General features: G+C 45.3%; 1 protein-coding gene and 1 long non-coding RNA gene across 5 annotated transcripts in view; one reads left to right on the top strand and one right to left on the bottom strand.

Annotated features, from left to right (window-relative positions):
• WDFY1 (WD repeat and FYVE domain containing 1) overlaps window positions 1-27,942 on the top strand; it is a 45,939-nt gene that overhangs the window by 3,431 nt on the left and 14,566 nt on the right. Inside the window, exons 2-7 of one of the 4 annotated variants that reach the window (XM_023259734.2) lie at window positions 7,604-7,691; window positions 12,823-12,890; window positions 19,128-19,201; window positions 23,836-23,890; window positions 25,522-25,672; window positions 27,314-27,426. In XM_023259734.2, coding sequence (XP_023115502.1) covers window positions 12,884-12,890; window positions 19,128-19,201; window positions 23,836-23,890; window positions 25,522-25,672; window positions 27,314-27,426 — 400 coding nt within the window. In that variant the 5' untranslated portion in view covers window positions 7,604-7,691; window positions 12,823-12,883. Of the gene's footprint in view, window positions 1-7,603; window positions 7,692-9,598; window positions 9,881-12,822; window positions 12,891-19,127; window positions 19,202-23,835; window positions 23,891-25,521; window positions 25,673-27,313; window positions 27,427-27,942 lie in introns of those variants that run through there. The other 3 variants (XM_045034543.1, XM_045034542.1, XM_023259733.2) reach the window with 3 other exon arrangements.
• Window positions 20,856-22,432, bottom strand: LOC109502895. The gene is made up of 2 exons (XR_002161793.3): window positions 21,398-22,432; window positions 20,856-21,096 (listed from the first exon to the last, which is right to left on the bottom strand). It is a non-coding gene; the product is annotated as an uncharacterized LOC109502895 (long non-coding RNA).

The raw sequence follows: 27,942 nt of genomic DNA, 5'->3' as shown, positions 1-27,942 counted from the left end.
CCTTGCAGGTGCTACCCCAGGCCCTGCTGGGAGCCTCCAAGAACACATAGGGTATGCACCCTACCGCGGAGGGCCTTTGACAGTTTCGAAAACTGGTTCTCAGTGAGGGGTGACTTTGCCGGCCAGGGCACATTTGGCAATATCTGGAGACATTTCAGTTGTCACGACTGTAGGGGGGTATTGCTGGCATCTGGTGGGTAGAGGCCAGAGATGATGCGCCACACCTTGTAATGCACGAGGCAGCACCTCGCAGAAAGAATTACCGGCTCCAGATGTCCGCGGTGCCATGGCTGAGATACCCTGGTTTAGGCTTAATGTACTTACTTATCTGCTCTCTCTAGACGGTGGTTCTCAAACTTGAGCATGTATCAGAATCAAATGGAGGCCTTGTTAAAACACAGATAGCTGGGCCCTGCCCCAGAGATTCTGCTTCAGCAAGGCTGCGCTGGGGCCCGAGAGTTTGCCTCTCTTCCGCGTTCCCAGTGCTGTTTTTGCTGCTGGCCCAGGAACCCCACTTTGAGAACCCCGGTTCTGCAAGTTCCGGGTCACGGTGCTTGCTTGTGTAGGCCCACTGGGAGGGAACACTGTTTATACCTTGTCTGTCCTCTTTTACGTCAGTTTCTGGGATATATTTGCCTGGAGTCATTTGTTACATGCACGAGTTTATTTCCCATTAAAACCAAACTGTGTATATGACAAAGCTAATGCGAACAGTCCGCTCAGAGTATTAAACCGGTGTGGGATACCGAGCTTAATTCCATCATGCTGGGGTCACCCACCGGTCATGGTTTTGGCAGAAACATTCGGGGTTACTGGGCCGCAAAGGGTTAACAGAAAAACCGGCCCTACTCTTTTGTATGCATTCATGTAGATTTTGTTACAGTGGTAATTACCCTAAACTCTTCAGTTTCCAGTTGCCTGCACTTTGGAACGGGCAGTTTTTGAGCATGCAAAACAGAAGAATGATACATGCGTGGACTTTACAAAGAAAAATTCCTCGGTGAATAAAGTATGATTGTCTCTCTAGTCGGGGAAACTGTAAAAATAAAAGCAATAACCTGAGCGGTAAGTTGAAGGGCTTGAGCTACAGCTGTCATTTTCCTGAGCGTGGAAACAGAAAATGAGACTGCTTTCAGAATAGAACTGCAATGTGGCGAGACAGCGAAAACCCATTCCCTGGACCCACTGGCCTTTTGAACTGTTTTGCTGTGGACTGCATCAAAAATTTAGAGTCAGTTGGAGGATAGAATTAAAAACAGAAAAAAACCTTTGTGATAAAACCTTAGAAATAAGTTAGGGCTGTGGTCCTGAGGTCTTCAATTTTGGGAAACAGTTTGAGGATGAGCGTGCTTATGCTATTGTTGCATCAGGGGCCTGGAGGCCAGGCGATTGATTTCCTGGAGAAGAAATTTTGCTTGGCCTGAGTCAAACAAAGGCAGAGCTCCTGTGTTGTGAAATATTTTAGGATGTTGCGCTTAGGCTGGTAAGCGATAACAATGACAGAAAACCAACTCGTAGCATATTTTTGGTGGCATCTTCTTTTCTTGTTATTGTTATGCCAGCTGTTTACTTTAACATGTGTACTTCCTTTTAGGCATTTCTAAGACTGAAAAGATGGTTTGAGGGAAAGAGTGTATCTTTACTAACTGTTCATGCAGAAACAATTTCGAATAAACCACTTGATTTTTAAGTGTTATGCTTAGGAGAAAACCTGGCATAGCCGGAAGTTGTTAGCCTGTACAGATAACCAGGGCGTTAACTGCTGTGTTTTTGTTGTCATGCAGTGCCTAAAAGTAGACTCTTTGATTTGTGTTAGAAAATAAAAGCAAGAAGTGAGAAGGGAAGAAGCATTTATTCCTCTCTCGTTAGAGTGGCCCTTCTTTGTGATGTTCATTTTCTTTTTATAGCATAGTTAAGAACAGATTCTGGATCCAGAATGCCAGAGTTTGAATCCCAGCCGTGTGACCTTGTGCAGGTCACTTATTCTTTCTGTGCCATAGTTTTCTCATCTGCAAAATGGGAATAGTATCTACCGTTAGTATCACGGTTTTGTGAGATTTAGATGAATTAGTATGCAAAGTACACCGAACAGTGCCCAGCACGGAGAAAGCACCATATATATGTTGGCTGTTATTTCCCATTTCATTACTTTAATCTCATCAAAAGCTAAAGATATCTGCTTACTGTGTGTGTGTGTGTGTGTGTGTGTGTGTGTGTGTGAATAAAATAGTTTTTCCTGTATAAATAAAGCAATACCATTTTCGGCGTGACTTACAAACCTAAGTTCTTGTAACGGTCTTTGAGTTGTGCCTTCTCATCATTTCTATATTTGGTCATTTACAAGTCATGTCAGTCATTAGTTTTTCCTCATAAAATCTTTGCCCTGCTGTGTTTGGGGGCCCCAAGATCACCCCCTCGGTTCGATGATTCACTAGGAGATGGTTGTCCTCGTGGCCATGATTTATTACAAAGGACACAAAACGGAATCGGTGAAAGGAAAGGAATGGTTGAAGTCCAGAGGAAATCAGAGTCACCTTCCATGAGTCCTTGCCCTGTGGAGTCACACAGGAAGTGCTCCTGTGTTATGCCCACATCTGTAAAATATTGTCTACCAGGAAGCTCATTAGAGACTCAGGACCCACTGCTTTTATTGGGGGCTGGCCGTAGCACTTGACAAAATTCTAGACTCACAGAAGGAAAGCAGGCCTGCCGTGGTCTCTCAGATGTTAGTGAATCACTAAACAGACCTGGTAGGAATAAAGCATGGAACAGAATTGGAAACCAGGCTACTCTTCCTAGTTCCTCAAACTGTGCTTCTCTGGGGTGAGTTTAACCTTGTGTTTCAAGACTAGGCTGGGGATAGAGTTTGAACTTTTTTTTTTTTTTTTTTTTGAAGTTAAGAAAGCTTTGCACAGCCCCTAAATTGACTGCATCCTGCCTGGATGGCTCCTGTTCCTAGAGGTTCTGATGGCTTTTAGTCTTCTTGATAGCACAGAGGTCACAAGAAATCATCTCGATGCTAGTAGAGAACAGGTAACAGCGGGAATGGTTCCTCAAGTGAAAAAGAAAATACCTGCAGCTAGAAAAGCAGCCATCTGGCTTCTGGAAAAGCGTCCTTCCCTCAGGAGCCGGGGGAGATGCCACACAAGGGGCCTCCCTCTTGGGAGAGAGATCTGCCTGTGACAAAATCAGGAGTCATCATCGTGGGCAGTTGAATTCCTTCCCTGGAAAAGGAGATGGAAATTTAAATTTTTCTCAGCCAATCTAATTATCCCCAGTGAAAAGGGGCCGATTTCCCTGCCTTTCCGTTTAGATGGTCAATGCAATAAAAATCTAGTGTTTTCCCCTTTTGTTACCAAAGGAGAAAAGCTTCATTCTGTGGCAGGAATGAAGAGGGCAGAGTTCAAGAGACTTGGCTGAAAGGCAGCTGCTCTTTATTTGATAAAAGCAGATTGCATTGATGACCACATCCTTTTCTTTCTCTTGCAGGCTAACATCCTAATGTTATAGAAAGCATGGAGGCTACCAGAATTACCCGTTATGTCTGTAGCCCCTGAAGGTAGTCAGAGTAGGAAAAACTATCCTTTGCTGATGGTAACAGAGATGCTTGGTGGTCTGTCGAGATATGAAATAGTATCGGCAGCCTTAAGAGTGACCGGAAAATCAGATTTCCTCAAACTTACTCTTGTAAGAGTTTAAAAGAATCAGGCCTTGCGCTTAATTTGTAACATGTGCTATCGTTTGTATTTTGTGTTTAATTGGTTAATGGAATAATGCTGGTATATCAGTTTATAATATAAAGATGGTTGAATTGCTTTCGTTTAGCTGTTTGGGGATGATTAGGGTGTTTTTTGAGAGTTTTCAAAAAAGATCTCGTTTTATAAATGCTGCTGTGTCAAGCGAGACAGAATTTGGCCTTGTGATTTTGCCAAAGCCCTCGTGTGCTCTTTGAATCTATTTATCAAAAGTGTAGGCATGATTTTCAAGGTAATCGTACTGGAAAATAAAATCTATTGGATCCAGATGTGTGTTCTCATGGAGTTTCAGGTTAAAAAATGAAATTAATCACCACTCCCACAAGATGCCTTCTGGTTTGAGAGACGTGCTCTTCACAAGGAAAACCATGCTTTGACTCTGTCTGCCTTCCGCCTCTAGTCCAGCTTAAGCAGAGGAGGCTTTATCGACTTGGTGATTTCCTGAACTATATGTTTAACTTGCTTTTTATCACTCTTTGAGGGAATCCGAGGGACCAGAAGTGATAAAAGGAGCCTCTTTACCCATTCTGATCATCAGGCAGGCATATCTTGGAGAAGATCACAGACTAAGTCTTCCTGGAATAAGTACTTCATTCTTAACCAGACTTGTGGTTTTTGGTCTGCGTTTCATGTATCTGCTATAGTAAGGTAAAAGAACATGCAGAATTATGATCCTTAATAGGATGAACAATATTGACTGATATTTAATTAAGAGAAATAACTTCATTTAGCTTTTACAGTAACTTCCTTAGTTTCTTGGGATTCAAATTAACATCTGTGTAAAGTGAAGAAGATCCTGTATTTCAATTAAAAGTTGAAGTGGACTTATTTGTTTATTCAGTACATTTAAATCCTTGGTACTCAGTAAATGCCAAATGCTTCTTTTTTTTTTTTTTAATTTTTAAGGTCAGAATCCTAAGTATTCTTAAAGGTATTCTATTTTTGGAACAGGGAGGATTGTATCCAGTTTGGTTATTGCTATGAAACAAACCACTTTAAAATTCAGTGGCTTAAAACAGCAAGTACAGCTGACCCTTCCTTGAACAGAACAACATGACTTTGAACTGTGCAGGGCCACTTATATGTGGATTTTCTATAGTATGGTATAAATTATAAATTATTTTATATGTTTCTGGTACATATAGTTTATGGTATAAACTATAAGTTATTTTCCTTATGACTTTCTTAACATTTGTTCTTTCTAGCTTATTCTGTAAAAATACAGTATATAATAAAATACACAGAATATGTCTTAATCGAGGGAGACTTTGTAAGAATACTGCTCCTGTTTAGCACAGAAGTCAGTGCTTCTTTGAACTACATGAGAGCTTTGAAATTAGATGTAGGCTATTCCACGGTCTGGGTTTGTTTGGAGGAAAAAAAGTAACGCTTCATGTTTCCTTGTTGTTTAGGGGTTACTTACTGCTTTGGAGGACAAAATGTGGAATTTTCTGAAAAACCTTTTTTTTTTTTTTTTTTTTTTTACTTGTTTTACTTGTTATTTATCACGTAAAGCCTCTTGGCTTTGAGTTATTTACTTTTGTAATGTTTGAAATGCGAATTTTCATCATCCTCTGACATAAGAGCGATGGAATTGGACAAAACGGCCAAAGAAATTGACGTTGGTTTGTTTGATTTTAGAGCCTGGACTCTCCTTCCTTCCGTCTCCCTAAGTATAAAATGCAGGTCCTGGCTGTCATCTTTGCCATGAGGATGTGGCATCACGTTCTCGACTGACGTCATCTTTCTCGAATCCGAATGTGTGTCTAGAATACAGGAAGCAGTTTTGTCTGCCGCTACAGTTCACTACTGTGAACTTAGAAGAGGTCAGGCAGGGCCACGTGTTGATCAGGAGGCATGGTTTTTTATTGCCCTGTCTCTTTCAGGCCCGGTGCCCCCGGGCCTTTGGGTGTCTTCTCTTCTCTGCCTTTCTGCATCTGATTCCTTTGTGGGGCTGTGCCCCCTGCTCACCGCTCCCGGGGCGTGACATTCTCTGTTCACCCAGTGTCTCTAACCCTTGTGTCCCGGTCCGAGTCTCCTTATGAGCTCTGGGCGTCCTTGGCCCTCTGCACTGGCCTCCTGGATGCATCAGATCCTTGACTAGACCCCGTGGGGGCATGACACGCTCCAGACTTCAGGGCCTCACCCGTGGCATGACTTCCTGTTGAGGACAGTACCAATCTCCGAGGGAGAACCTCCCGTGAGGGATGACCAGAGCCTCTTAGGATCTGCCTTACGAAAGAAAGAGAAGGCTCTGCACCCTGCTGGAGATTGCTCTGATTCTAGTGCCCGCACTTGGCACTGGAGCTTCTAATCTGAGGCCTGTTTTACCCCTCAGCCTGGTTTGCGCTTGTTGGGAATGATTTGACAGACACATTCCTGCGGAGTGAGCAGTCTTCACATTTAGATGCTGTCTTGACGTCACACAAGATACCTCCTCCTTGTTTGATTGTTGGCTTGTTCTTCTGCTTATTGAGCGGAGGTGGGGGACCCCGCAGTTCTCTGGATGTCAGGGCTCCAGGACCACCCCCACCCCAACAAGGAGCCATAGGTCTCGGCTGTCTCACAGGTGCGTTCCTTCTCCTCTCCTACCGGTCCTGCTCAGCCCGGTTACGGAAGTTAGCTCTGTCATTTTACATTATGCTTTAAAAAAAAAAACTGGGGCGCCTGGGTGGCGCAGTCGGTTAAGCGTCCGACTTCAGCCAGGTCACGATCTCGCGGTCCGTGAGTTCGAGCCCCGCGTCGGGCTCTGGGCTGATGGCTCAGAGCCTGGAGCCTGTTTCCGATTCTGTGTCTCCCTCTCTCTCTGCCCCTCCCCCGTTCATGCTCTGTCTCTCTCTGTCCCCCCCCCCCAAAAAAAATAAATAAATAAATAAAAATAAAAAATAAATAAAAAAAAACTAACCTTTCATAAACCTTTTCTCATGGATTCATGGTCTTGGCAACTATTTAACGGCTACAGCAGCCTGTTAATTCAAGTAGCTTATCACGAACCCATGGTTTTCATAACTATTTGTAATGACTACGTAAGCCGTTGAATTAATATGCCTGGAGCCCATTTCATTATTTAACATTCCCCCCCGTTTTTACTCCTTTGAATAGTGCTCAGAGTAACTTTTTTTAAATGCATAGTTCTTTTTTTCCTATGAACTAATGTCTTCAGAATCAGTTGCCAAGCATGGAGTGTCTCAATCACTTTGTTGTTGTCATGACTGTTGGTAGCAGAACCAGCAGTGTTAGGCGGGAAATGTTTTTGCTCACCATATGGAACAAATTCTTGCCAAAGAGCTGGTTCTGATGTGCGGTGCTGACACAAAATTATGAGAACCCTAGCGATGGCGTTTTATTATTGTTTTCAGGGGTCCGTTTGCTCACCCCCGCGTTTTTAAACACGTTTCAGTTCGAAACCTTTACAACAAGAAAGTACAGGCCGGCATTGGCCTTTCGTTTGTCTAGAAAATAAGTGGACCGTCCACCTTGCTGAAGACTGGCGGACAAATAAGGCGTGGGTAGCGGCGTGCAGGCAGCGTGGCGATGCGTATGTAACGTCACCGTCTCACATAGAAATACCTTTTCTCATCTACGTGTGGAAAATGCCGCAGCTGTATGGAAGTCCCGGCTTCTCTAACTAGGAGGCCGGAGGAGGTAGATGTAGGTAATCTTAGCGGGGAGAAGTCTGAAAAAAATTGTATGCAGACCCTGAAAGAAATGACACATTTCCTTTCTAAGTACCTTTCGGAAAACTGTCAAGCTATTGTTTTAAAATAGCTTAAAAATAGAGCCTCGCAAAGATCAACCAGTTTCTAAGATTTCGGTTGTAAGGAAAGACTTTTTTTTTTTTTTTTCAGATTGACATGGTCTTGGAATCTCAAAGAAAATCCATCCTCTAGAAAAATGGCTAGAATAAGCAGCAAGCAAAACAGAAAATGAGTTGAGGTGCGTGGGTGTAAACTTGTCAAAATATTAAAGGAAAAGTTAAGCTGTTGTATCTTAACTCAGTAGAGAAAGCAGCTTAGACATTCATCTAGGCAGGCAATATTGTGGTTTTGTAGAAATAAAACCATCTGATCTTGATACTCTGTGATTATATGGTCTCTTAATAACATCCTGGAGTTTTTAATAGTTTTCTCCTATAAATGTCACAAACTGTATTGTGTTGCTTAGAACTTATTGAATAGATTTTACCTCCAATTTATTTAATAGTAAATGTTCTCGGCCTGTGGAATTTGTTGACTTTTTTTTAATTAAAAAAATTTTTTTTAATATTTTTATTTATTTTTGAGACAGAGAGAGACAGAGCATGAGCAGGGGAAGGGCGGAGAGAGAGGGAGACAGAGAATCTGAAGCAGGCTCCAGGCTCTGAGCTGTCTGCACAGAGCCCGATGCGGGGCTCGAACTCACAGACTGTGAGATCATGACCCGAGCTGAAGTTGGACGCCCAACCGACTGAGCCACCCAGGCGCCCCTAAATTTTTTTTTAATGTTTTATTTACTTTTGAGAGAGAGAGGGGCAGAGTACAAGTGGAGGAGGGGCAGAGAGAGAGGGACACACAGAATCCGAAGCAGGCTCCAGGTTCTGAGCTGTCAGCGCAGAGCCCGACACGGGGCTTGAACCCAAGGGCTGTGAGATCGTGACCTGAGCTGAAGTCGGACGCTTAACCGACTGAGACACCCACGTGCCCCATTTGTTGACTTTTTTAATAAACAGCCCAACTTAAGCCTGTTTTTGCAGTCATTCTTTAAACCAAATGAGACCTATTCTAAACACCATACAAAACACATTCCTATATTATTTAGTAGAAATTATACAACTTTGTTTAATGCATAGGTTCTTGGGAGTGCGGGAGTGTTAGAGGTTAAACCTAGCATTGTCTTGATTTCATCTTGGAAGTGAGAGATTTTAGCGTTGTTGTGGAAGGAAGGGAAAGAGATTGGCTTGAAAAGAGAAGAGGCAGGGTTCCAGAGAGAAGGTGTGACTACAAAGAGACCTTGTCAAGGTCAAGTGCCGATTTTGGAACTTGATTCCCAAGAAAGGATGGGCTTCTCGCAGCCCGGATAAGATCGATTTTCAACCGAAACATCCCATGAGATCATTTAAGTCTTGCCAGTTTCCCAGTGTGTCAGCTGGGTGCAAGCCAAAGTACAGTACTAACGTTTGTCCTCCAAGGGAAATGATACTGCGTTTCACAAAATGCCGGTGTCTAGGTAGGTTCCATTTTGACCTTGGGCTATTTTGAATATCATTCTGAGCTTTGCAGACTTAAAATTAGACCTTTCCAGGTTAGAGGATTGGCTGGGAGAGATAACCTTTAGGGTTTCCCCTTCTCCGGCCGCCTTTTCTGCCTTTGAGTATCGCTCTTCTCACAAGAGGACCCAAGGAAGAGCCTGTGGCACTGAGTCCTTCCTTCTTTGAGATGCCAGTGTGTCCATGACCCACAACTTTTGGAGTTGATTTGAAGGGTTTTAGAATGTGTCTGTACTCTGTACTTCTTTAGGCCCTTAAAAAACCTGGCAGGTTTAACCCCTTTGTGATCCACATGAATGAAGGCCGGTGAACTTGACGGGGCGCTGTGCGACGCTCTGATCTCCCCGTGCCTTGCCTTTTCCTATCCTGTCTTTGGAACTGGAGTAGGACCCTGGGGTAGATTTAAGGCTTCTCAAGGAGTTGGCCTTTAACTTCTTACAGCTCCTTTGGCTTCATCCCTCATGTTGAACGTAAGTAATGAAATGTATCCGTAAAGCCTTCTGTAGCGAGTGACAGGCTGTGTCATGCTGAGATGGCACCCGTGCTGTGGTATGCCCAGATAAACTATCTGGAGAGGGAAGTTCCTGGTAGAGTGGCGAGGGTGGAGGGCTGAGGGCCTAACTGGAGCTCGGGGTACTTGGGGCCCTTGAGGACGGCAGCTCGTTGGGATAGAGGTCTGGATTGGGAAGTCATAGGCACTAAGTGTCACACGGACCCCTGATTTGAGACCGCCAACTGCTGGTGGGCTCTCAGCACGGGCAACGGAATGCGTGGCTCCTTGGGAGTTGCAGCCGCTGGTCCACCTGCCCCGGGGCGGGCCCACCGTGTCGGAGGGAAGAACCCACCAGGTGATGAGAGGAGCTGACAGAGCCAGACTGTGGTGGGTGTACCGATAACAGAGAGCAAGGGCCAGCATCACATTTTGGAATCACTGCTTACTTCTTAAAAAAACAAATAAGCAAAAATCTGCAACACCATTATTACACCTAAAGAAATGAACGGTATTTTAATACCGTCAAATATCTAGTCAGTGTTTAGATTTTCAGTTTCACGACGATACATGTGTGTTTAACAGTTTGTTTGAGTGAGGATCCAGATAGGTCTATGCATTGGGATTGCTAGATATATCTCTTAAAACCTCTTTAATTATAGCCTGATCCTCTATCTCTATTTTTTTCCCCATGCAAATTATTTGTAGAAGGAACTGGGTCATTGTCTGTAGCCTTGCCTGTGGTCTTGAGTTTTGCTGAATGCACCCGTGGGGTGGTGTTTATGTTCCTCTGTATTTCCTGTAAATTGGTAGTTGAATCTAGAGGTTTGATCAGATGGTATCTTCCAACAAAATTGGTATCATACTGCTGTTACTGGTTTTGTAAAGGGCTTTCACTTAACATTATAACGTGAACACTTTCTATGCCACTAGCCATTTTTCATAACTTGATTTAAATGGCTCCAAACTACAAAGGTCTGTATTATGAAAAATTTTTAACTTCTGAGGTTTGAGAAAGAAGAAGGTCGGGTAATCATGAACAGCAACCAAGGACCCCATAACAGAGAAGTCTAAATGTTACCTTGAAGAGTGTTAAATTTTGGTTTAAGATGTGGAATTACCAACTGTAAACATTAAAGGTCTGTTTCTACATGCTTTAGTCTGTTCTCCCCTCTCTTTTAATTTTGGATGTGAACTTGGACGCTTTAGAACTTCTTTTCACAATACAGGTACCTCGAAAGAAAGTCTGCCTGGTTATCTTGCCTTGTGAACCTCATTTTTTTTTTTAATTTTTTTTTTAATTTTTTTTTCAACGTTTATTTATTTTTTGGGGGGACAGAGAGAGACAGAGCATGAACGGGGGAGGGGCAGAGAGAGAGGGAGACACAGAGTCGGAAACAGGCTCCAGGCTCTGAGCCGTCAGCCCAGAGCCCGACGCGGGGCTCGAACTCACGGACCGCGAGATCGTGACCTGGCCGAAGTCGGACGCTTAACCGACTGCGCCACCCAGGCGCCCCGTTGTGAACCTCATTTAATGGCGCTCAGCTGAACAGACGGTGTTTGATATTCTTCTTGGTGTCTCTTCAGACACGGTATATGGTACTTGCTTGATTGCAAACAACAGAAATAAGTCAGACTGACTTAGGCTGCTTCATGAGGGTGTTTCTGGTAAGGATGCTGGGGTGTCTGCCTCGCAAAACCCCAGTCTTGGGAAATGGCTCTGCTTTGGGCATGAGGGACTCTCACCTGGGCCGTCTGCAGCTCGTTCCTCCTTTTAATAAGTTGGCTTCATACATCGTGCGATCCAAATCGCAGGACATGTGACCGGAAACAGCCATTTCAACTACTGGAGACACTGATCTGTTTTTCTCGCTCCTTGTTTCTGATTTCCCAAGGGAGGAGCTGATTGGTTCAGCTAGGGTCAGACGCCCATCTCTGGTCTGGCCAGTTGTGATCAGGGGCGGGATGTGGAGAAGGTTGGCAAAGGTTCCGTTATGACCAGTTGGCAGTGGCCGGAAGACAGGGCATGTTGTACACATGGCTGTTCCTACCCCGAGGCCTGTGTTCAGTTCTTCTACAAAGTAGTAATTTGCCCACTGTGCTACTGGGTCATCTTACTTATTTGGATGAGTGAAGGTCAACGTCTAAGTCTTCCTTTATTGTGATCTAATCACACGCAGGAATCTGTACAGGTCTTCATTGCAGCTGGACAAGTCCTCACAAATTCATACACCAACTCCCCAGAGTCCTGCCATTGCCCTGAAAGTTCCTGTGTGTCCCTTTACATTCCATCTTCCTCCCCAAGAAGCAACACTGTTCTGATTTTTACCCTCATAGACCAGTCATACTTGCCTTGAACTTCAAACAAGATGGTGACCCGTTGAGTCAACATTTAGCCTTCTGTATTTTAGTTTAAGGTGAAAACATTTAATGAGCGCCAGCTGCGTGCCAGAGTCGGTGCTGCTGTTAGAAATAGGAGAGGGATTGGGACAGAGCTCACAGGAAGGGACAGTGGGATGGCTGGGACTCACTGCAGAGGCAGAGCGTGCCTGTGCGGGAGGAGGCCCGCGTGTCCCAGGGGTTCTGAAGAGGAAGAGGCCTGGAGCTTGGAGGAGGTTCTGTGAGTGGAGGAGGAAGGGTCTTAGTGTTCCTTATTGTTCTTCTGACATGAGCCAAAATACCAATCTTTGGCTATTCTGGTCATTTGTCATTTTCCTGCCTGTGTACAGGATTTCCTCATCTCCCTGTGTGTGTTCTGATGAAAGGAGAGGCCCAGAGACCTGGTGTGGGGTGATTTCCCCCCGGGGGCAGGAAGGCTGGGACTTATCAGAAATGAGCACTGCTGTGGGCTCTGCTTCCCATGCGCATCTGTCCCGCTCCTCCAGAAGCATTGTCGTTCCGTCTGTATCTTCTGCTGTCCTCATTTGGCCCAGATGGCAAGCAACCAAATTTGCACAGTTTGTTTTTTACTAAGAAAAGCAGTGAATAGTTCTCCCGTTTTCTTGGTGTATCCTCACATAATGAGATTTTATGTATTATTAAACTCACTTGAAATCCTGACTCTGAGCTACTACATAACTTGCCATATGTGGTCATATATATGTAACTGTAGATCACGTGTGTGTGTGTGTGTGAATAGTGTATGGACTACATATAATGTACTATGTGCTGTACTTGTGGGTCCTGGCGTATTTCTCTAGTTTGTCCACCTGATTAAACTTATGAGGTCATTTGGGAAATACTACTGAAAATAAAATAAATAATTACATTTCCCTGGAGCACAAAAGAAGATAAAATTACTAAAAAGTACTCTTTCGTTCTTTTCTCCACAGAACCATTCGAGTATGGCTGAAAAGAGACAGCGGTCAGTACTGGCCCAGCATTTACCACACAATGGCCTGTGAGTAGCTGAGCTGTTCCACTTGAGGAAAGTGTGTCTGATGCCTTTGATGATTCATATTTCAAATACTTATTTTTTTGAGAGCAAGAAAAGTGTGTCTAATGCTTTGATGATTCAAATTTCAAATATAATTTTTATTTTTGAGAGGGAGAGAGCGTGCCAGGGAGTGGGGGGGTTGGGGGAGGGGGAAGAGAGAGGGAGAGCACCTTAAGTGGGCTCCGTGCCCAGTACGGAGCTCCATCCATGATCCTAGGATCATGACCTGAGCCGAAAGCAGGAGTTTGACGCTCAACCAATTGAGCCAGCCAGGCGCCCCCGATGAATCAAATTTCAAAATGCCTGAATAAAAGGTACTACTAGGGGCCCCTGGGTGGCTCAGTCAGTGAAGCACCTAACGCTTGATCTCAGCTCAGGTCAGGATCTCACAGTTCATGGCCCATATCAGGCTTGCGCTGATGGCACAGAGCCTGCTTGGGATCCTCCTCTCCCTCTCCCCCTCCCCCCCTCCTCCCCTCCCTCACTCCCCCCCCTCTTTCTCAAAATATATAAACATTAAAAAAACTTTTTAAACAGTGCTACTAGATTTCAAAATGAATTTCTTAGTTGCCTCATACCCCAACAGACTATGCTAAATCACAGGAAGACTTCTTTTCTTTTGCAAAGGAAGTTGGGTCTGCTGGCTTAACTGAAGCTGAGTTGAGCAAAACTGAAAAAAGAAAGGAGAGGTGGGGGGGGAAGGGCATGCCCGCCACCCCCAGGTTTTCCTCTGTTTTTATTTTGCCAACTTGCATTATTAGTGACCGTGTACTTGGTAATAGCTGATCCTGACACTAAAAATGAGCTCTGTGCACCCTCCTGCCTTCATAACCAGCCTCCGGCCCGGCCTTTTCACAAACTTCCGGTACTACTGAGAGATTGGGTCCAAAGTACAACCCTTTCTACACAGAGAACTTTCTCAGGAGTTAAATGTGTTCGAAAACTCAATCTAGAAGATAAAGCCTTTGCACTGGGATTTTGAAATCACCCTGGGATGCAGTGACTTAAAATTACACTTAAGTTCCAGCCCTTTGTGCAGATGTCAGCAGCACTGCCTTCCTACCCACCCCCCACTCCTTCTCTTTATCCTTTCTCGAAAAGGAAGCCCCACAGCAGAGGCCTGGGTGCCACCCGGGCCCAAGCTGGGCTTGGATCCTGCCATCCCAAACGGCCACATAGAAGCCATCCTTGGCTGCTAATTCCTTAATGAGGCATTTTCCTCCGTTAAGGGTTCTAGTATTCAGAGGAACCCCTAGGAAAAGAAAAAAGGCTTTGGGGCCTGCTTGATGCTGTGTTACGTCCGAACACCGCTGTAAGTTCCTTGCCACTCGCTGCACACGCTGTTGACTGCGTTCACAGCTTTCTTAAGAGTTAGCCCAGAGCCAGTGGGGCGTGTTAGACACTGATTCTGAGTAATCAGTCGGGGTCATCCTTCCGAGGGCCTCTTTCCTTGGCTGCGCTTCCTCCTTTGTACGTCTCTTACAGTGTGTGTGTGTGTGTGTGTGTGTGTGTGTGTGTGTGTGTGTGTGTGTGCGCGCGCGCGCATTCGGGTCCTGCAATCGTGCTCAGAAACAATTAGTCCGTCAGGAGTTTCCTTTTTTCTGCCTGCCCGGGACAGCTTGGGCAGGCTGCGCACCTCCTCTGTCTTGGCGGTTAGTCACTGAAAGCGAAGATACCGGGACAAAGATAACCATTACAAAAGGAACCATAAGACTTGATGAGACGTAGCACCTTAGAAGACTCCGCGAAAAGCTAATCATAATTGAGGACTATGGACTGACTGTTGCCCGCGTCCGCACACATAGGGAGCGAGCGTCACCTTGCCTGCCCCCTCCCCCCTCTCAGCGGTGATGACCGATGGCTTGGCAGATGTACTCATGGAGCCCGTTTGGGAAATTTTCTGGTGGGGGGGGCTGTTGGAGCAGGGCAGAGGCATCTCTCAGACGGGTAACTCCTCATCTGCTGTGGCCCAGTGATGGCCCTGACGGCCGGCAGTAGCCACAGCCTGAGGAGGTCCTGCCAGTGCCGGGGAACATTTGTCATCCTCGTGGACAGTCTTGTTAATGCTGCCACTCTTATTCCTCCCGTCCCCTCCTCTCCCCCACACCCCGCACTTCACATTTTGGGCACAGCTTCACGTCCCCGAGTCCTCAACCTTGGAGTCATTTGTGCTCCTTGGAATAGAGACTTTGTCCTGTATTTTGCTCACTTACTCCTTAGTTTGTGTGTATCCCAGATATTTAGTGCAGCTTTGTAATTTCTCTCCCCAAACCTGGCAGTGGAAGTGTGCACTCTTTCTTGGCTTTTAGGTCTCGGGCCCGTGGCGTGGGCTCTCTCTGTTGCCATCCCTTGCTAACCTGGCTTAAGTGTCCCCCCTGGAAAGTAGCTCCCAGAATGCCGCGGCTGGAAAGACCAGTGACAACTGGAGACAACAGACCCAGCCTCTCCGTTGTCGGTGGCTGCCGCCCACATGTTTGCACCCAAACACATTCAGCTTGGTGCTTCCGGATGCTTCTGTGTTGTGCTCCATCTGGAACTGCATCCCTGGTGAAACTGTGAGAACACCGCCGGCAGAAAACAGGGCGAATGAATGACGAGACATGACTGTTTCGTGATGACTTTTGCTCCCAAACGGGTTTCAAAATGTGAGAAGTGGCAGTTGGTTCTGAACGCCGTCTGCGGGGTGTCCGGTCGAGGACACGTGAGCGGCCACCCACCAGGTGAAACTCTTTCTTGGGGCCGGACAGAGTGAAGGGAGCCGCCCCTTAGCGTGCCGCTCTGTGCACTCGAGTCGCTCTGTCGCTTTACCTCACCGAGCAAAAAGGACTTTCAGAGTCTGCTCTAGCCAAGGGGAAAACGGTCCCTCCTAGTGTCCACATCTACCCGGTGACTCGTGCCTCATTTTTTTGGGTAGGACCTTTCTATGAAATCACACAGCTCTGCAAGGGACGGGGTCTTTTCACCGTTTGGTCAGCGAGGGGACCGATGCCAGAGGGGTTAAGCCCGTGGCTTGTGGTTGGGATTCCAGTCCCTGCCGTCTGGCTCCAGAGCGACGCCACCCACTGCAGTCACGGGGTGGGCGCTGACTTTTCCTGCAAAGGGCCAGCCAGCTAACATCCAGACACTGAAGGCCACACAGCCTCTGTGGCAGCTGCTCAGCTCTGCCGCTGTGGCATGAAAGCAACCATAAACAATGCATAAATGAAGGGAAAAACCAAAAATACCTTTATTTACAAAACTAGAGTTGGAAGCATATGAGTTTGGATGGCAGTGATGCCTTTTTAAAAGGCCACTGAGTTAAAGATGGTGTGTGTTTCGCATGTTTATAAAACCGTGTGAATATCCAAACTTTTTTTTTTTAATTAATATTGCTTATCTCACTAGAACCTTCCCTTCTAGAAAAAAGCCAGGACAGGGGCGCCTGGGTGGCTCAGTCGGTTAAGTGTTCCACTTCAGCTCGGGTCCTGATCTCATGGTTCGTGAGTTTGAGCTCTGCGTTGGCTCTGTGCTGACAGCTTGGAGCCTGGAGCCTGTTTCGGATTCTGTGTCTCCCTCTCTCTCTGACCATCCCCTGCTCACTTTCTCTCTCTCTCTCTCTCTCTCTCTCTCTGTTTCTCTCAAAAATAAAACTTGAACAAAAATTAAAAAAGAAAAAAGCCAGGACATCTTTAGATGCCAAATAAGTTAGGGAAGTTTTTTTCTTCCTTTTTTAAATGTAAGAATTCTCTAGCCTCATAAAACTACTCAGCATGTTGTAAATTTTACACAAGGGAGGATTTTACATATTTATGGACAGTTTGTTATGGGGGGGGTTGGACATAAAAAGAATCGAAAGAAGCTTAAAACTAAAGTGTTAAGATTTTGTTCCAACCTAGAAGTAAGCAAAAATGACGACAGTGAATCTGAAATCATCAACGCGTGTTTGGTTTGCCAAAGATAATTTTATGATGGTTATTGAAGAGCACAGTGAAACCTTGGATTGCAGGTATCTTGTTCTTGTGAGTGTTCTGTAAGATGAGCAAACATTTCTCATGAGTTTTTAAAATTTTTTTTAATGTTTACTTATTTTTGAGAGAGAGAGAGAGAGAGCAAGCAGGGGAGGAGCAGAGAGAGAGAGGGAGACACAGAATCCGAAGCAGGCTCCAGGCTCTGAGCTGTCAGCACAGAGCCCGACATGAGGCTCGAACTCACGAGCCCTGAGATCATGACCTGAGCCGAAGTCGGACACTCAGCCGACTGAGCCACCCAGGCGCCACATCTCATGAATTTTAACTTGATAAACAAGCGATATCTTTCGGTACAAGCAGTAGGTGATGCCAGACATCACATCACAACTGAGCCGATGGTTCTTGAAATTCGCTTTGATATGTGAGTGCTTTGGATTACAAGCACGTTTCCAGAATGAATTATGCTCGCAAATCAAGGTTTTACTGTACATTACGCTAAGATACATATACCTTTGGGGCTATAATTCTTAAACTCGATTCTTCTTTTTTTTTTTTTAATTTTTTAAAAACTTTTATTTGTCTGAGAGAGACAGGCACAGCATGAGTTGGGGACTGGCAGAGAGAGAGAGAGAGAGAGAGAGAGAGAATCCCAAGCTGGCCCCACGCCGCCAGCACAGGGCCTGACGTGGAGCTCTTGCTCATGAAACCACAAGATCGTGACCTGATTCGAAACCAAGAGTCAGATGCCCAGCTGACTGAGCCACCCAGGTGGCCCTAAACTTGGTCATTCTTTCTAGTCCCCCAGGTCAGTGTGGTGGATGAGGGGTACGGACTTCAGTCTGTGTGCACACTGCGGTAACACCTGCCTTCCAGCTGGGTAGTTCTCTGCACTTGAAAAAGCCTCTTTCCATCATCTCATCATGCAGCTATCTATGTCTTTGCCTTCAGGTGCAGTCCAGTGTTTGAGTTTACTTTTGTCCTTCAGTGGAAAATGTCAGCCCTTTCTAGAGAGAGAACCTTAAATTAAACCATTTTCAAATGGTAATGCCATTTATAAGATTTTTTTTCTTTTACTTTTTTGTAAGAAGGGTTACCTCAAAGTAAGCTCAAGTTTGTTTCACGGTACGTATTCCCTCCTGGTGGTTCTCGCATGGTCAATTGAAATTCTTTAGGCTGCAGCGAACCCACACATTTCAAGTGTTCCATTTCACAAATCATTTTAATTCTGATTTTTAGCAGAAGGAGATGATTTGGAGTTTCTCCTCTCTGTGACTCATTCTCTGGAATGAGAAGGAAGGGAGAAGGGAGGAAGGAAGGAAAGAAGGAAGACAGATAGGTAGAACCTGGAAAGGGCTGTGGATGTGAGAAGAAGCAGGTGCTAGCCCAGTCACATAACACCACTGTGCACCTTACCACTGCAGTACTCCAAACTGAGGCTGTGTGTGTCATCGCAAAGGGATCCCCCTCCCCGGCTTTTTTTTTTTTTTTTTTTTGACCGTCGGAAGAGAAAACATCATCCCAAAGTGGCTTTCCTAACTTGGCTCACATATGCTGTGGAATCGGAATTCTAGCGCTGGGAACCCCTTTTCCATGATTCCAGCCACTCTGTTAGCTGTGATGGGGAAGGGGGGTGGGGCAGGACGGCCTGCTGAGTTTAGGGAACAGATTTCTCACTCCGAGCACCGAGCACCAGTCTGCGGACTCCGTAGCCTACAGGTGGGCATTACAGCCAGATGAATCCGCATGCCTGCTTGATCCGTTCAAAGATGCAAAACAATTGAGATTTTTTTGAGTTGGAATTTTATTTATTTTTTTATTAAAAAAAATTTTTTTAACGTTTATTTATTTTTGAGACAGAGAGAGACAGAGCATGAACGGGGGAGGGGCAGAGAGAGGGAGACACAGAATCTGAAACAGGCTCCAGGCTCTGAGCGGTCAGCACAGAGCCTGACGCGGGGCTCGAACTCCCGGACCGTGAGATCATGACCTGAGCCGAAGCCGGCCGCTCAACCGACTGAGCCACCCAGGCGCCCCTGAGTTGGAATTTTAAACTGCAGCAGCAGAAAGAACTTCAATAGGAACTTCAATAATGGTTAATAACCATTAACTTTTCCGTTTACATCGTTATTTTCTACAGAACATTCTTGCCCTCTTTTTTAAACCTAAATCGTGTATGCTTTTTAAATAACGTGTTTTGAACAATGACTTAGAATGCGTAGCTCTGCCTTTAATATGGTCTTTGTCTTCCTGGCAGCTCCTTGCTCTGCTATGGCTTACCATCACGACAGCAGACGGATATTTGTGGGCCAGGATAATGGAGCCGTCATGGTAGGTCGCTTCCAGAGTGCATGCGTTACATTGACCCCCCCCCCCCCACCACCAGCGTTCACGCCTGTTGGACGGTTGGAATAAAGAATGATGGATGCCTGATTGTTTGGCATCAAAGATTTTTTTTACTTCAGTATGGGTATTAGGCGTAAAAATGGATTCATTTTAATTAGTGCTTATTTTTAAACTAGTCACGGAGCTCAGAATGTTTTCATGATTGATCGTTCGGTGTTCAGCCTAAGCCACAAAGCACAGCTTTCCTAAGGTGAATGTGAGGCCTACAGCAGCCCCATCCTTGAACCGTGAAGGGGGCCAGGCGGGGGGTGGGCATGACGGCCTGTGTGCACACGCGTGCACGTGTATGGAAGTGTAACCGTGGAGAGGGACAGAGGGCAAGGTTGGTGACTGGTCATTGAGCCAACAGCTCATATGACCGTTTAAGGCAGCGCTTCTCCAACTATCTGTGGCGAAGGGCTAGATATTCAAAATTTCAAGTTAGTATAGATTGTAGGTATTTTTATGATTCTAATTGCGTGGGTGTGTGTATGTGTATTTTCTTAATGGAGGTATAATTCGCGTGAAATTTCACCAGTTTAAAGTATGTAATTCACTGGTTTTGTAGTATATTCACAAGATTATACAACCATTAACCTTCTCTAATTCCAGAACATTCTCACCACCCCCACCAAAGAAACCCGTACCCGTTAGCAGTCACTCCCACGCCTCCTTCTCCCAGCTCCTGGTAATCACAAATCTGCTTTCCGAGTGCAGAGATTTGCCTGTTTTAGACATTTTATGTAAACAGTCACATAGGATGCGTTGCCTTTCGGGTCCGGCTTCTTTCACTCGGCATGTTTCCGAGGTGCATCTGTGTTGCGGTTTGAATTAGCGCCTCGTTCCTTTTATGGTGGAATGGGATTCTGTCACGTGGGCATAGCAGCCCTTCACGAGCCTTTGTGTTTCTTCTGCAAGGCTGGCGGTCGTGTCCCCCTTCCGTTGCTGGATTTAGTGGTTGGAGTCCTCGCTGTTTCTTCCTGGCTCCCGCTGAATCGGTGTCCATTTCCTTGATCTTTTCAAAGAACCGGTTTTGGTTTCAGTGTTTTTTTTTTCTTTTGTTTTTCCTATTGTCCGCTTATTTATTTCAACTCTAATTTTATTATTTTCTTCCTTCTGTTTGCTCTGGGTTTAGCTTGCTGGATTGATATTTTTGACACCACCTTGGAGCAAGTGAGAACATCCACGATTTCCTCCTTGGGTGTGATAACAATATGCTCAGCACCAGGGAGGGGCTGGGGGGCGATGGGAGAAGCAGTCTGAGGCCGGGTCGTGTCGGGCCTGGTGGGTCTGGATAAAGTTTTAAGTTTTGTTGTAGACTCTGTGGGAAGCTCTACGGGGCTTTCAGCAGGCAAGTGACAGGATATCATTGATGCGCTCAAATGATCCCTGTGGCTGCTTGGTGGAGAACGGATCAGTTTGGGGGGGCAGCAGGAATGGAAGCTGGATGGTCAGGCTGTGACCCTGGGAGAGAGGACGCTGACGGGGACAGTGGACAGAAGTGGGTGGATTTGAGGTGCGTCTGGGAAAGGTTGGTTGTGGGGAGGGGAAGAAGAGGAGGAGGCTGGTGATAGCCAGGTTTCTGGCTCGAGTCACTGGGTACACAGTGGTATCATTTACTGAGAAGACAAAGGCTTGGGGGGCGTGTGGGGAGGGGACATTTGGAGGGAGAGAGGACAACGAGGAACCCAGCCGTACAGTTGAGAGACCAGGGGATAAGCAGTGGCCGCCCATGCGAAGTTAGCATCAGATATGCGAGCCTGGAGCCCGTCGGGAGCCTCGGCTGTAGTCCTCAGCATCGAGGGTGGTTTTTTTTCAGCTGTAAGAATGGCTGTGTTCACCTGGGGGAGAGAATGAGCAGAAGGTAGGGAGAGATCGAAGAAAGAGGTGAGCCATTCCAGAGCGGTGGGGAGCAGGTTTAAGAAGCCAGGGGGCTACGTACAAGGCTTGTCTTGAATGGCTGCGAGATGAGGAAGTCTCTGCCCCACCCCCCCGCCCCCGAATCTTAAAAGTTTTAAATAGTGGCCTTCACTGGGTTCAGTCACGTATACTGTCCAGATGGTCCCAACAGCACGTCGCCATCAAGGCTGTGTCCTTGGGACAGCGTCTGGGAACAGGGGAGGCCAAGTGACACACGCTTACCAGAGACCAGGGTAAAGGGTGAGGGGCCTCTGACTGCTGATTGCCAGGGCCCCAGTTCACGGGCCAGCTGGTGGTCATGTCCTCTCAGTGACCTCTCTCGACAGCGAACCTCAGGGTCAAGTACATTAGGTAATCACTGCACGAAGGGGAGCCATTGAAGAGCAGCAAGCCGGGGAGCATAGACTCGTCAGGTTTCTATTTTTGTGAGCTTAGCGTGCCTGTATGTGGAGTTCAGGGGGACAAGGCTGAAACTGAGGCGGCCCAGCTAAGAGGCTACTTCAGGACCCCGACGTGAGACTGCGAAACACTGGGGGTAGTGCTGGAGAAGAGGTGATGGCTTGGAGAACTGTCTGGGCAGCAGGCTTGATGTCTGGTGGGAGTGGGTGCTTAACAGAGAGCTGTGTGAAAATGGCTTCCAGGTTTTTAGCCAGGATGATGGTGGTGAGCGGTCAGCTGCCCTCTAAGAAAAGATGCTGATACAGAGGGGAAGTTGATGAGGTCCGTTTTGACAGTTGGGTCTGTGGGCCAGAACCTCAAGGGTTTGGTCTGGAATTGGGAGTTCTCTGAACATAGGTGTCAGCGGAAACTGCTAACAGTGGCCGGGCGGCTCCAACCGGGGATAGCAGGTGGATTGAGAAGAGCCGAGGGCCAAGGTCACATTCCCTGGGAATAGCAGGGAGGGAAATCAGAGGGCTCGGAGCCCATGGGGGAGACGGAGGAGAATGGGCAGAGCTGGAGGACAGCCAGCGAGGACGCTGTGGCCGTGGAAGCCAGAGAGGCAGGGGGATTCACATGGGGGTGAGTAACTGTCAGGTGCAGCAGAGAGAGGATGAGGTCAGGCCTGGAAGATGAGCCTGGGGACATCCCAGGAAGGGAAAGCCCTTTCTCTGTAGTGGTGGCAGCGCCGTGAGGGCGGTGGGTGGAAGAATGACCAGGAGAGAGCAGCTGGAGGGCCCGAGGGCAGCCAGTGTGGGCTGATCTCAGAGAAGGGGCCGAAGAAAGTCGGAGGATTGTTAAAAAAACAGTTTTGTTGGGTTTTTGCTTGTTTTGGTTTTGAAACGAAAAGATGAGAGGCCTCGAGTGTGTGGAAGAGCCAGGGAGGAAGAAGCCGGTGGAAAGGACAGGCCCCCTGCCCAAGCAGTTCACTCAGCGGCGGGCAGGCTCAGCCCCTCGCCCGTCAGTCTGGGGCTGCGGTGAATGCCTCACGGAGCCGTAAATGCAAATGTTCTCGTTTCTGTCCTGAAAATTTTATAGGAATACCGTGGCAATGGGCATGCACGTGTGTAACCAGAAGCCACGAAGCACAAATAATTTCTCCGGTGGTGGCAGTGGTTGCACATTGATTTCTCCAGGGACCCTTCTTGTGGCTCCCGGTTCAGGGGTAGATTATAGAACAGCACAGAAAAAACACACAGCTCTTCAGTGCATAGGGGCAATGTGAATCTGGTTTACCATTCATTAGCACATGATCTGTTGATTTTCCACCCAATACAGATGAGTATATATACAGTGATATATACTAGTACATTTATACTGAGCATATATACTGTATATTATATACATTATCTTACATCTGAGGATATATAATATATATTATAGTACATATATGAACACACACACACACACACACACATATATGGTAATATATACTGGTACATTTTTGTACTTTCCAATACCAAGATGGAGAGCAAGGGATCAGTATTCCTTTGTTTTTTTTTCTCTTTGTCAACAATTCACAATGTCCATGTTACTTAGAGCCTTAGAAACTTATCACTTAGCATCGATCAATAGAATTCATAGTGCTTTCTCTTTAGAGTTGTGTCTTCGTTTTATGCTGAAGGTGATTTTTTCATTAACAAGTATATACTTTTATTTTTTCCTACTTATAAAGTATTGCCCTGTCTATAAAAAAATTAGGAAGATACAGGGTATTTTAAAAAAGCAAACCACCCACAACCTCTACACTTCCTTTTTTTGTACGTGTTCTATATGAAATATATGTAATTTCCCCCTTACATTGGTGAGGTACCCAATGCCATATTTTCAGCGTAGCTGAGAACTCTGTTTATAATGGGTCTTTGTAATTTTGCTTTACGGACGTCATCTTGAGGAATGCTCAGCGTAACCAGGACTGCAAAATTAACAAGCCCTCCTCTGCAGCGGAGGGAGAAGGAATACAAAGCTCTCACTCGCAGAGGGAGAACTGCAGAAAAATACTGTGCTGGTCCGCAGCACCTTCCGTATTCGGTCTGCTCCCCAAAAGAACTAGTGGCTTGAGGACAAGCCCGATGAAAGAAGCAGTTCCATAGTATTCTTCTAGAGTTAATCTTGAGTCCCACCTCTGGCCATAGCTAGGTTTGGATTTTCCTTTGTTTTGAAAGTTAAGTTCCTGTTTTTAAAACCATGACTGTTTTCTTATTGCATGTGTTTACTTTTAGGAATTTCATGTTTCTGAAGATTTTAATAAAATGAACTTTATCAAGACTTACCCAGGTAATTATGATACACACACATACTTACATATATATGTGTGTAGATAGACGCACACAAAACTAGAACACTGCCTCTTATGATCAAAATTAGGTTTCACGTGAACTTTTTAGTGGTGTTTCCCCAATTATACAGGAGGCTATTAACTCTTAGAGATATTTACCATCCTTTCCTGCTTATCACCGTTCAAAATTTTCTATACTGTTCCATTGGGTGCATGATCAGGTTTAATTTACCCATTCTTCTATTTTGGAGCATGGGTAGTGCTTCCATTTTTTGCTAACACACACTGACCTGTATGACAGTGTATATATACGTAGGTGAGCGTATGAAACATTCACATGCACACACACACACACACACACACACACACACACACACAGGTATGTGTGCGTGTGTGTGTGTGTGTGTGTGTGTGTGTGTGTGTGTGTCTTGACTATTATTCTGACGCTAATCCCCTAGCCCTGGGTTACTTCTATTTAAGACAAATGCCTAAAAATGGAGTAGCTGGCTCAAACAAGTTTTTTAATGCTCTAGATTTCTTTTACAAACTTCTTCCCAGCAATAGTGTGAATTTTTACAATCCCATGAGTAGCTGAAAGTATCTGCTCATCAAGTCTGTACGACATTGCTCTTACAAATGTTTTTTGCCAGTTTGATAGTCAAAAGTTCTCAATTTAAAAGTTACTTAAGCTTTATTTAGTGTTGATCATTTGTGATCTTTTATGAATGTCTGTTGATGATTTTGCCCATATACTCATAGAGTTGTAGTGTTTTCGAATTAATGTATGAGAAAGAGTCCTTCAATTCTTTTGAAGCAGCCTGTACAGCTGAGAGCAAGGTCAAACAGTTTCTCTGTCCAGCCTCTAACTTCATTCATCAGACTGGGCATTTATTAAACACCTGCTACATGCCAGGTCCTATACTAGATGAAGTAGACTAGACAGGTTACTGCCCTAGTGTAGCTTACAATCAACCTGGAAACGAAAGTATTTGACAGGTCACATGATAGAATGCCTTCCTTTTTCTCAGCTGTTATTTTGGAATACAGAACTCCACAAACACTTTGTCTTTATAAATAACAAAAAGTTTCAGACAAACAGAAAATATTCCAGAATCAAAATGCTTGCACTATTTTTTAATTTCAGAAAATTGAACTTCTCCTGCTCACAATGTCAGTGTTTTCTAAAAGGTCAAAGTACTAAAGTGATAGACTATAAAAAAAAACATTGTTCCTTTAAGAAAAGACTACCGCATTCCATATGGGACTGATAATTAATAGCAAAGGAAAAATGTTCTCTCGAGTACAGCCAAAAAAAAAAAAAAAAAGTCTGTTCTTTGATCTGTTGTTGGAATCCCTCTTGAGCATCAGTCTTCAGTGAGCTGTGCTTCCCATCGTCCACCCAAGTAGGGACACAGGGCAGCTGGGCCACGGAAAGAAAGTGTGTGGTGCTGAGCTGGGGCTGGGAAGGTCATCTGAAAGCTGGCTCACGGAGCCGGGGTGTTTCCGTGGTAGGGTAATTGAGACCATGAGACCCCAGGCCAGCCGGCTCGAGAAGGCGCCCGCCTCCGTTCAGATTCGGAAGGTCACGTTTCTTCGTGAAGGGCGCAGACTTCCCTTTGTGTTCCCGCAGCTCATCAGAACCGAGTGTCTGCGATTATCTTCAGCGTGGCTGCCGAGTGGGTGATCAGCACCGGCCACGACAAGTGCGTCAGCTGGATGTGCACCCGCAGCGGGAACATGCTTGGGAGGCACTTCTTCACTTCCTGGGCTTCGTGTTTACAGTATCCTTCAGCGGGCGGGCCCTTCCCCTGCCCGGTGCCTCCTTGTCGCGGCAGTTCGTTTCGAATCTGATCGTGAATTGGCGGTTGAGATCCAGAGATTGAGCGATTCCTGCGTACTTCGCATAAAATCCAAGAAGTTCTGTGTCCGCGTTTCTTTGGTATAGAGTTGGGTGGTTTACTAAAAATCATTATCAGATGAATTGCCGTTCTCTGCCGGGAAGTACTGTCTGTTTTTAATACAAAACCTTGGAAACCTAAACCTCCTTAATCAACCCCCCTCACCCCCTCATTCTTTGCATTTCAAGGTGAGAATAAAGACCTTTTTGTTGAATAAAGAAAAACGAAAAGGGGGTTGATCTTTTATTCGATCATTTGCAGACCCTGAAAGAATATAATAAGGATTTGTGACCCTGGAGTTCATAAATGGACTTAAGGGAGTTTTATAGTTGGTCGGCGTGTATGTGGAGGGGGTTCATAATCCATTTAATATTCTCAGAGATGCCTTAGGGTCCTCAGAACGCTAACAAATTGCTGCTTTCACGGTTTTCTACTACTGTCTGGAACTTGTTTCCTGTAGAATTTGCCCTTACAGGCGACCCGTGGCAGCGGTGTATCTCAGGGACGGCGCGCTCAAGGCTGTCAACAGGCAAATACCCCAGAGTAGTTCCTTTTCCAGAGTTGGGTGTCTGGCGCGGTAAATCCCTTTTTTCCATGGAAAGCCTTTATGAAAAATGTTTGCTACAAATGAATGCACAGCATGAGGTGTTTAAAATAAGCATTCAAAGCAGTCCCATACATTTGAGATTCAGATAAGGGAAAAATACTTTGATTCGTCCTGTGCTAAGGAAGTGTTTCTGTCATGGGTAGGCTTCTCATATGGATTGCGAGAAAATGGTGCAGAAGCACAAAGGCACAGCCCAGGCTGTGCTGTTCTTCTTGACCTGTGTTTTGGCATTGAAGCAATGGGCAGCCTGATGTGTTTTAAACTGCTGCTCGGCCACCGGTTTCTATGGCCATTAAGTGACCGAGAAAGTAGTGAGTTGCTGTCAATGGTTCGTGTATTTTTAAAATTTAAATTTACTACTGTTCAAATAACTGCATTTTGGATGATTAAAACTCTCCACGGCGATTTAAAATGAATCATCCTCTGCACTTCAAGCTGTCTCATCCAGGCCAAAAGAAAGATGGGTTCGTGTCCATATTTGCTACGAGTTTTACATTATTTCCAGAGATATTTCATAAATAGCCATTTTGTTCCAGTTCTTTCTTGCTGTTTTCATTATTGAGTGTTTTCCTTTTTGTACTTAATTACAGTTTGATTATGACTACTTGTTTTCATGTCTGTCTTCTCTGTCAGCTCTTATCTTTTTTTTTTTTTTTTCAATACCCTAGAGTATTGGCTGGAATAGTAACAGGTACTCAGTGAATTCTTGTCAAATGAGTGAGTATTAATTTTCCCAAGAATTCCGCCTTGAAAAGCCTTTTTTTTTTTTTTTTTTAAATATGTGTTGCCCGAATTTCAGTTGGGTATTTCTTTGTCTCATAGTTTTAGGCTTGTGCTTACTTCCTTAAAGGGCACATTGTTCAATTTTACAACTTTCGGAGGGATTGTGTTATATATCCTTGACTGCTTCTCCACAGATATGATTATGATACTCAGTATGCTTTTGTTGGCGATTACTCTGGGCAGATCACCCTGCTGAAGCTTGAACAGAACTCCTGTTCAGTTATTACAACCCTCAAAGGACATGAAGGTAGGCTGTGTGATCACCCACGGGTTCTTCACCTAATCTGGGCATCCGGATTTAGTTCTCGGCCCTGGGGCTTCATGAATGATCAGCTCCTATGACCTGTCGGTTCCGGTTTGATTAGCCAGATGTGGGATATAGATCTAAAAGAGTGAAGGCTAACTGTAAGTAGGCTCTTGGGCTGGGTTCCGTGTCGTCAAAACCCTGTCCAGATGGTTCATGTGGATAATACTGTCTATTTTGTTTGTCTTTTTAAATTAAATTATTTTCAGAAGATCTTTTAAAATACTTATAAATGGTAAGACCTTTGGAAGAATGTTGGGGTTTTTTGTTTTTTTTTTTTTTTTAATTTGTCAGTTTCTAGGACACTGAACAAGAGCTGGGAGACAATACAATTAGGAGAGATGTCTGGGCTGTTCTGCTTCTGCTTGGTTAGCGACGGAGGGGAAAGAATGGGTGGGATTTTATCATTTCTACAGTGCGGTGAGTTAGGCTCTAGGAAGAGTTCTAAAACTCACTTGG

The sequence above is a fragment of the Felis catus genome, chromosome C1 (assembly GCF_018350175.1).
Source record: "Felis catus isolate Fca126 chromosome C1, F.catus_Fca126_mat1.0, whole genome shotgun sequence".
NCBI lineage: Eukaryota > Metazoa > Chordata > Mammalia > Carnivora > Felidae > Felis > Felis catus.
This window is presented reverse-complemented; position numbering and strand designations above follow the sequence as displayed.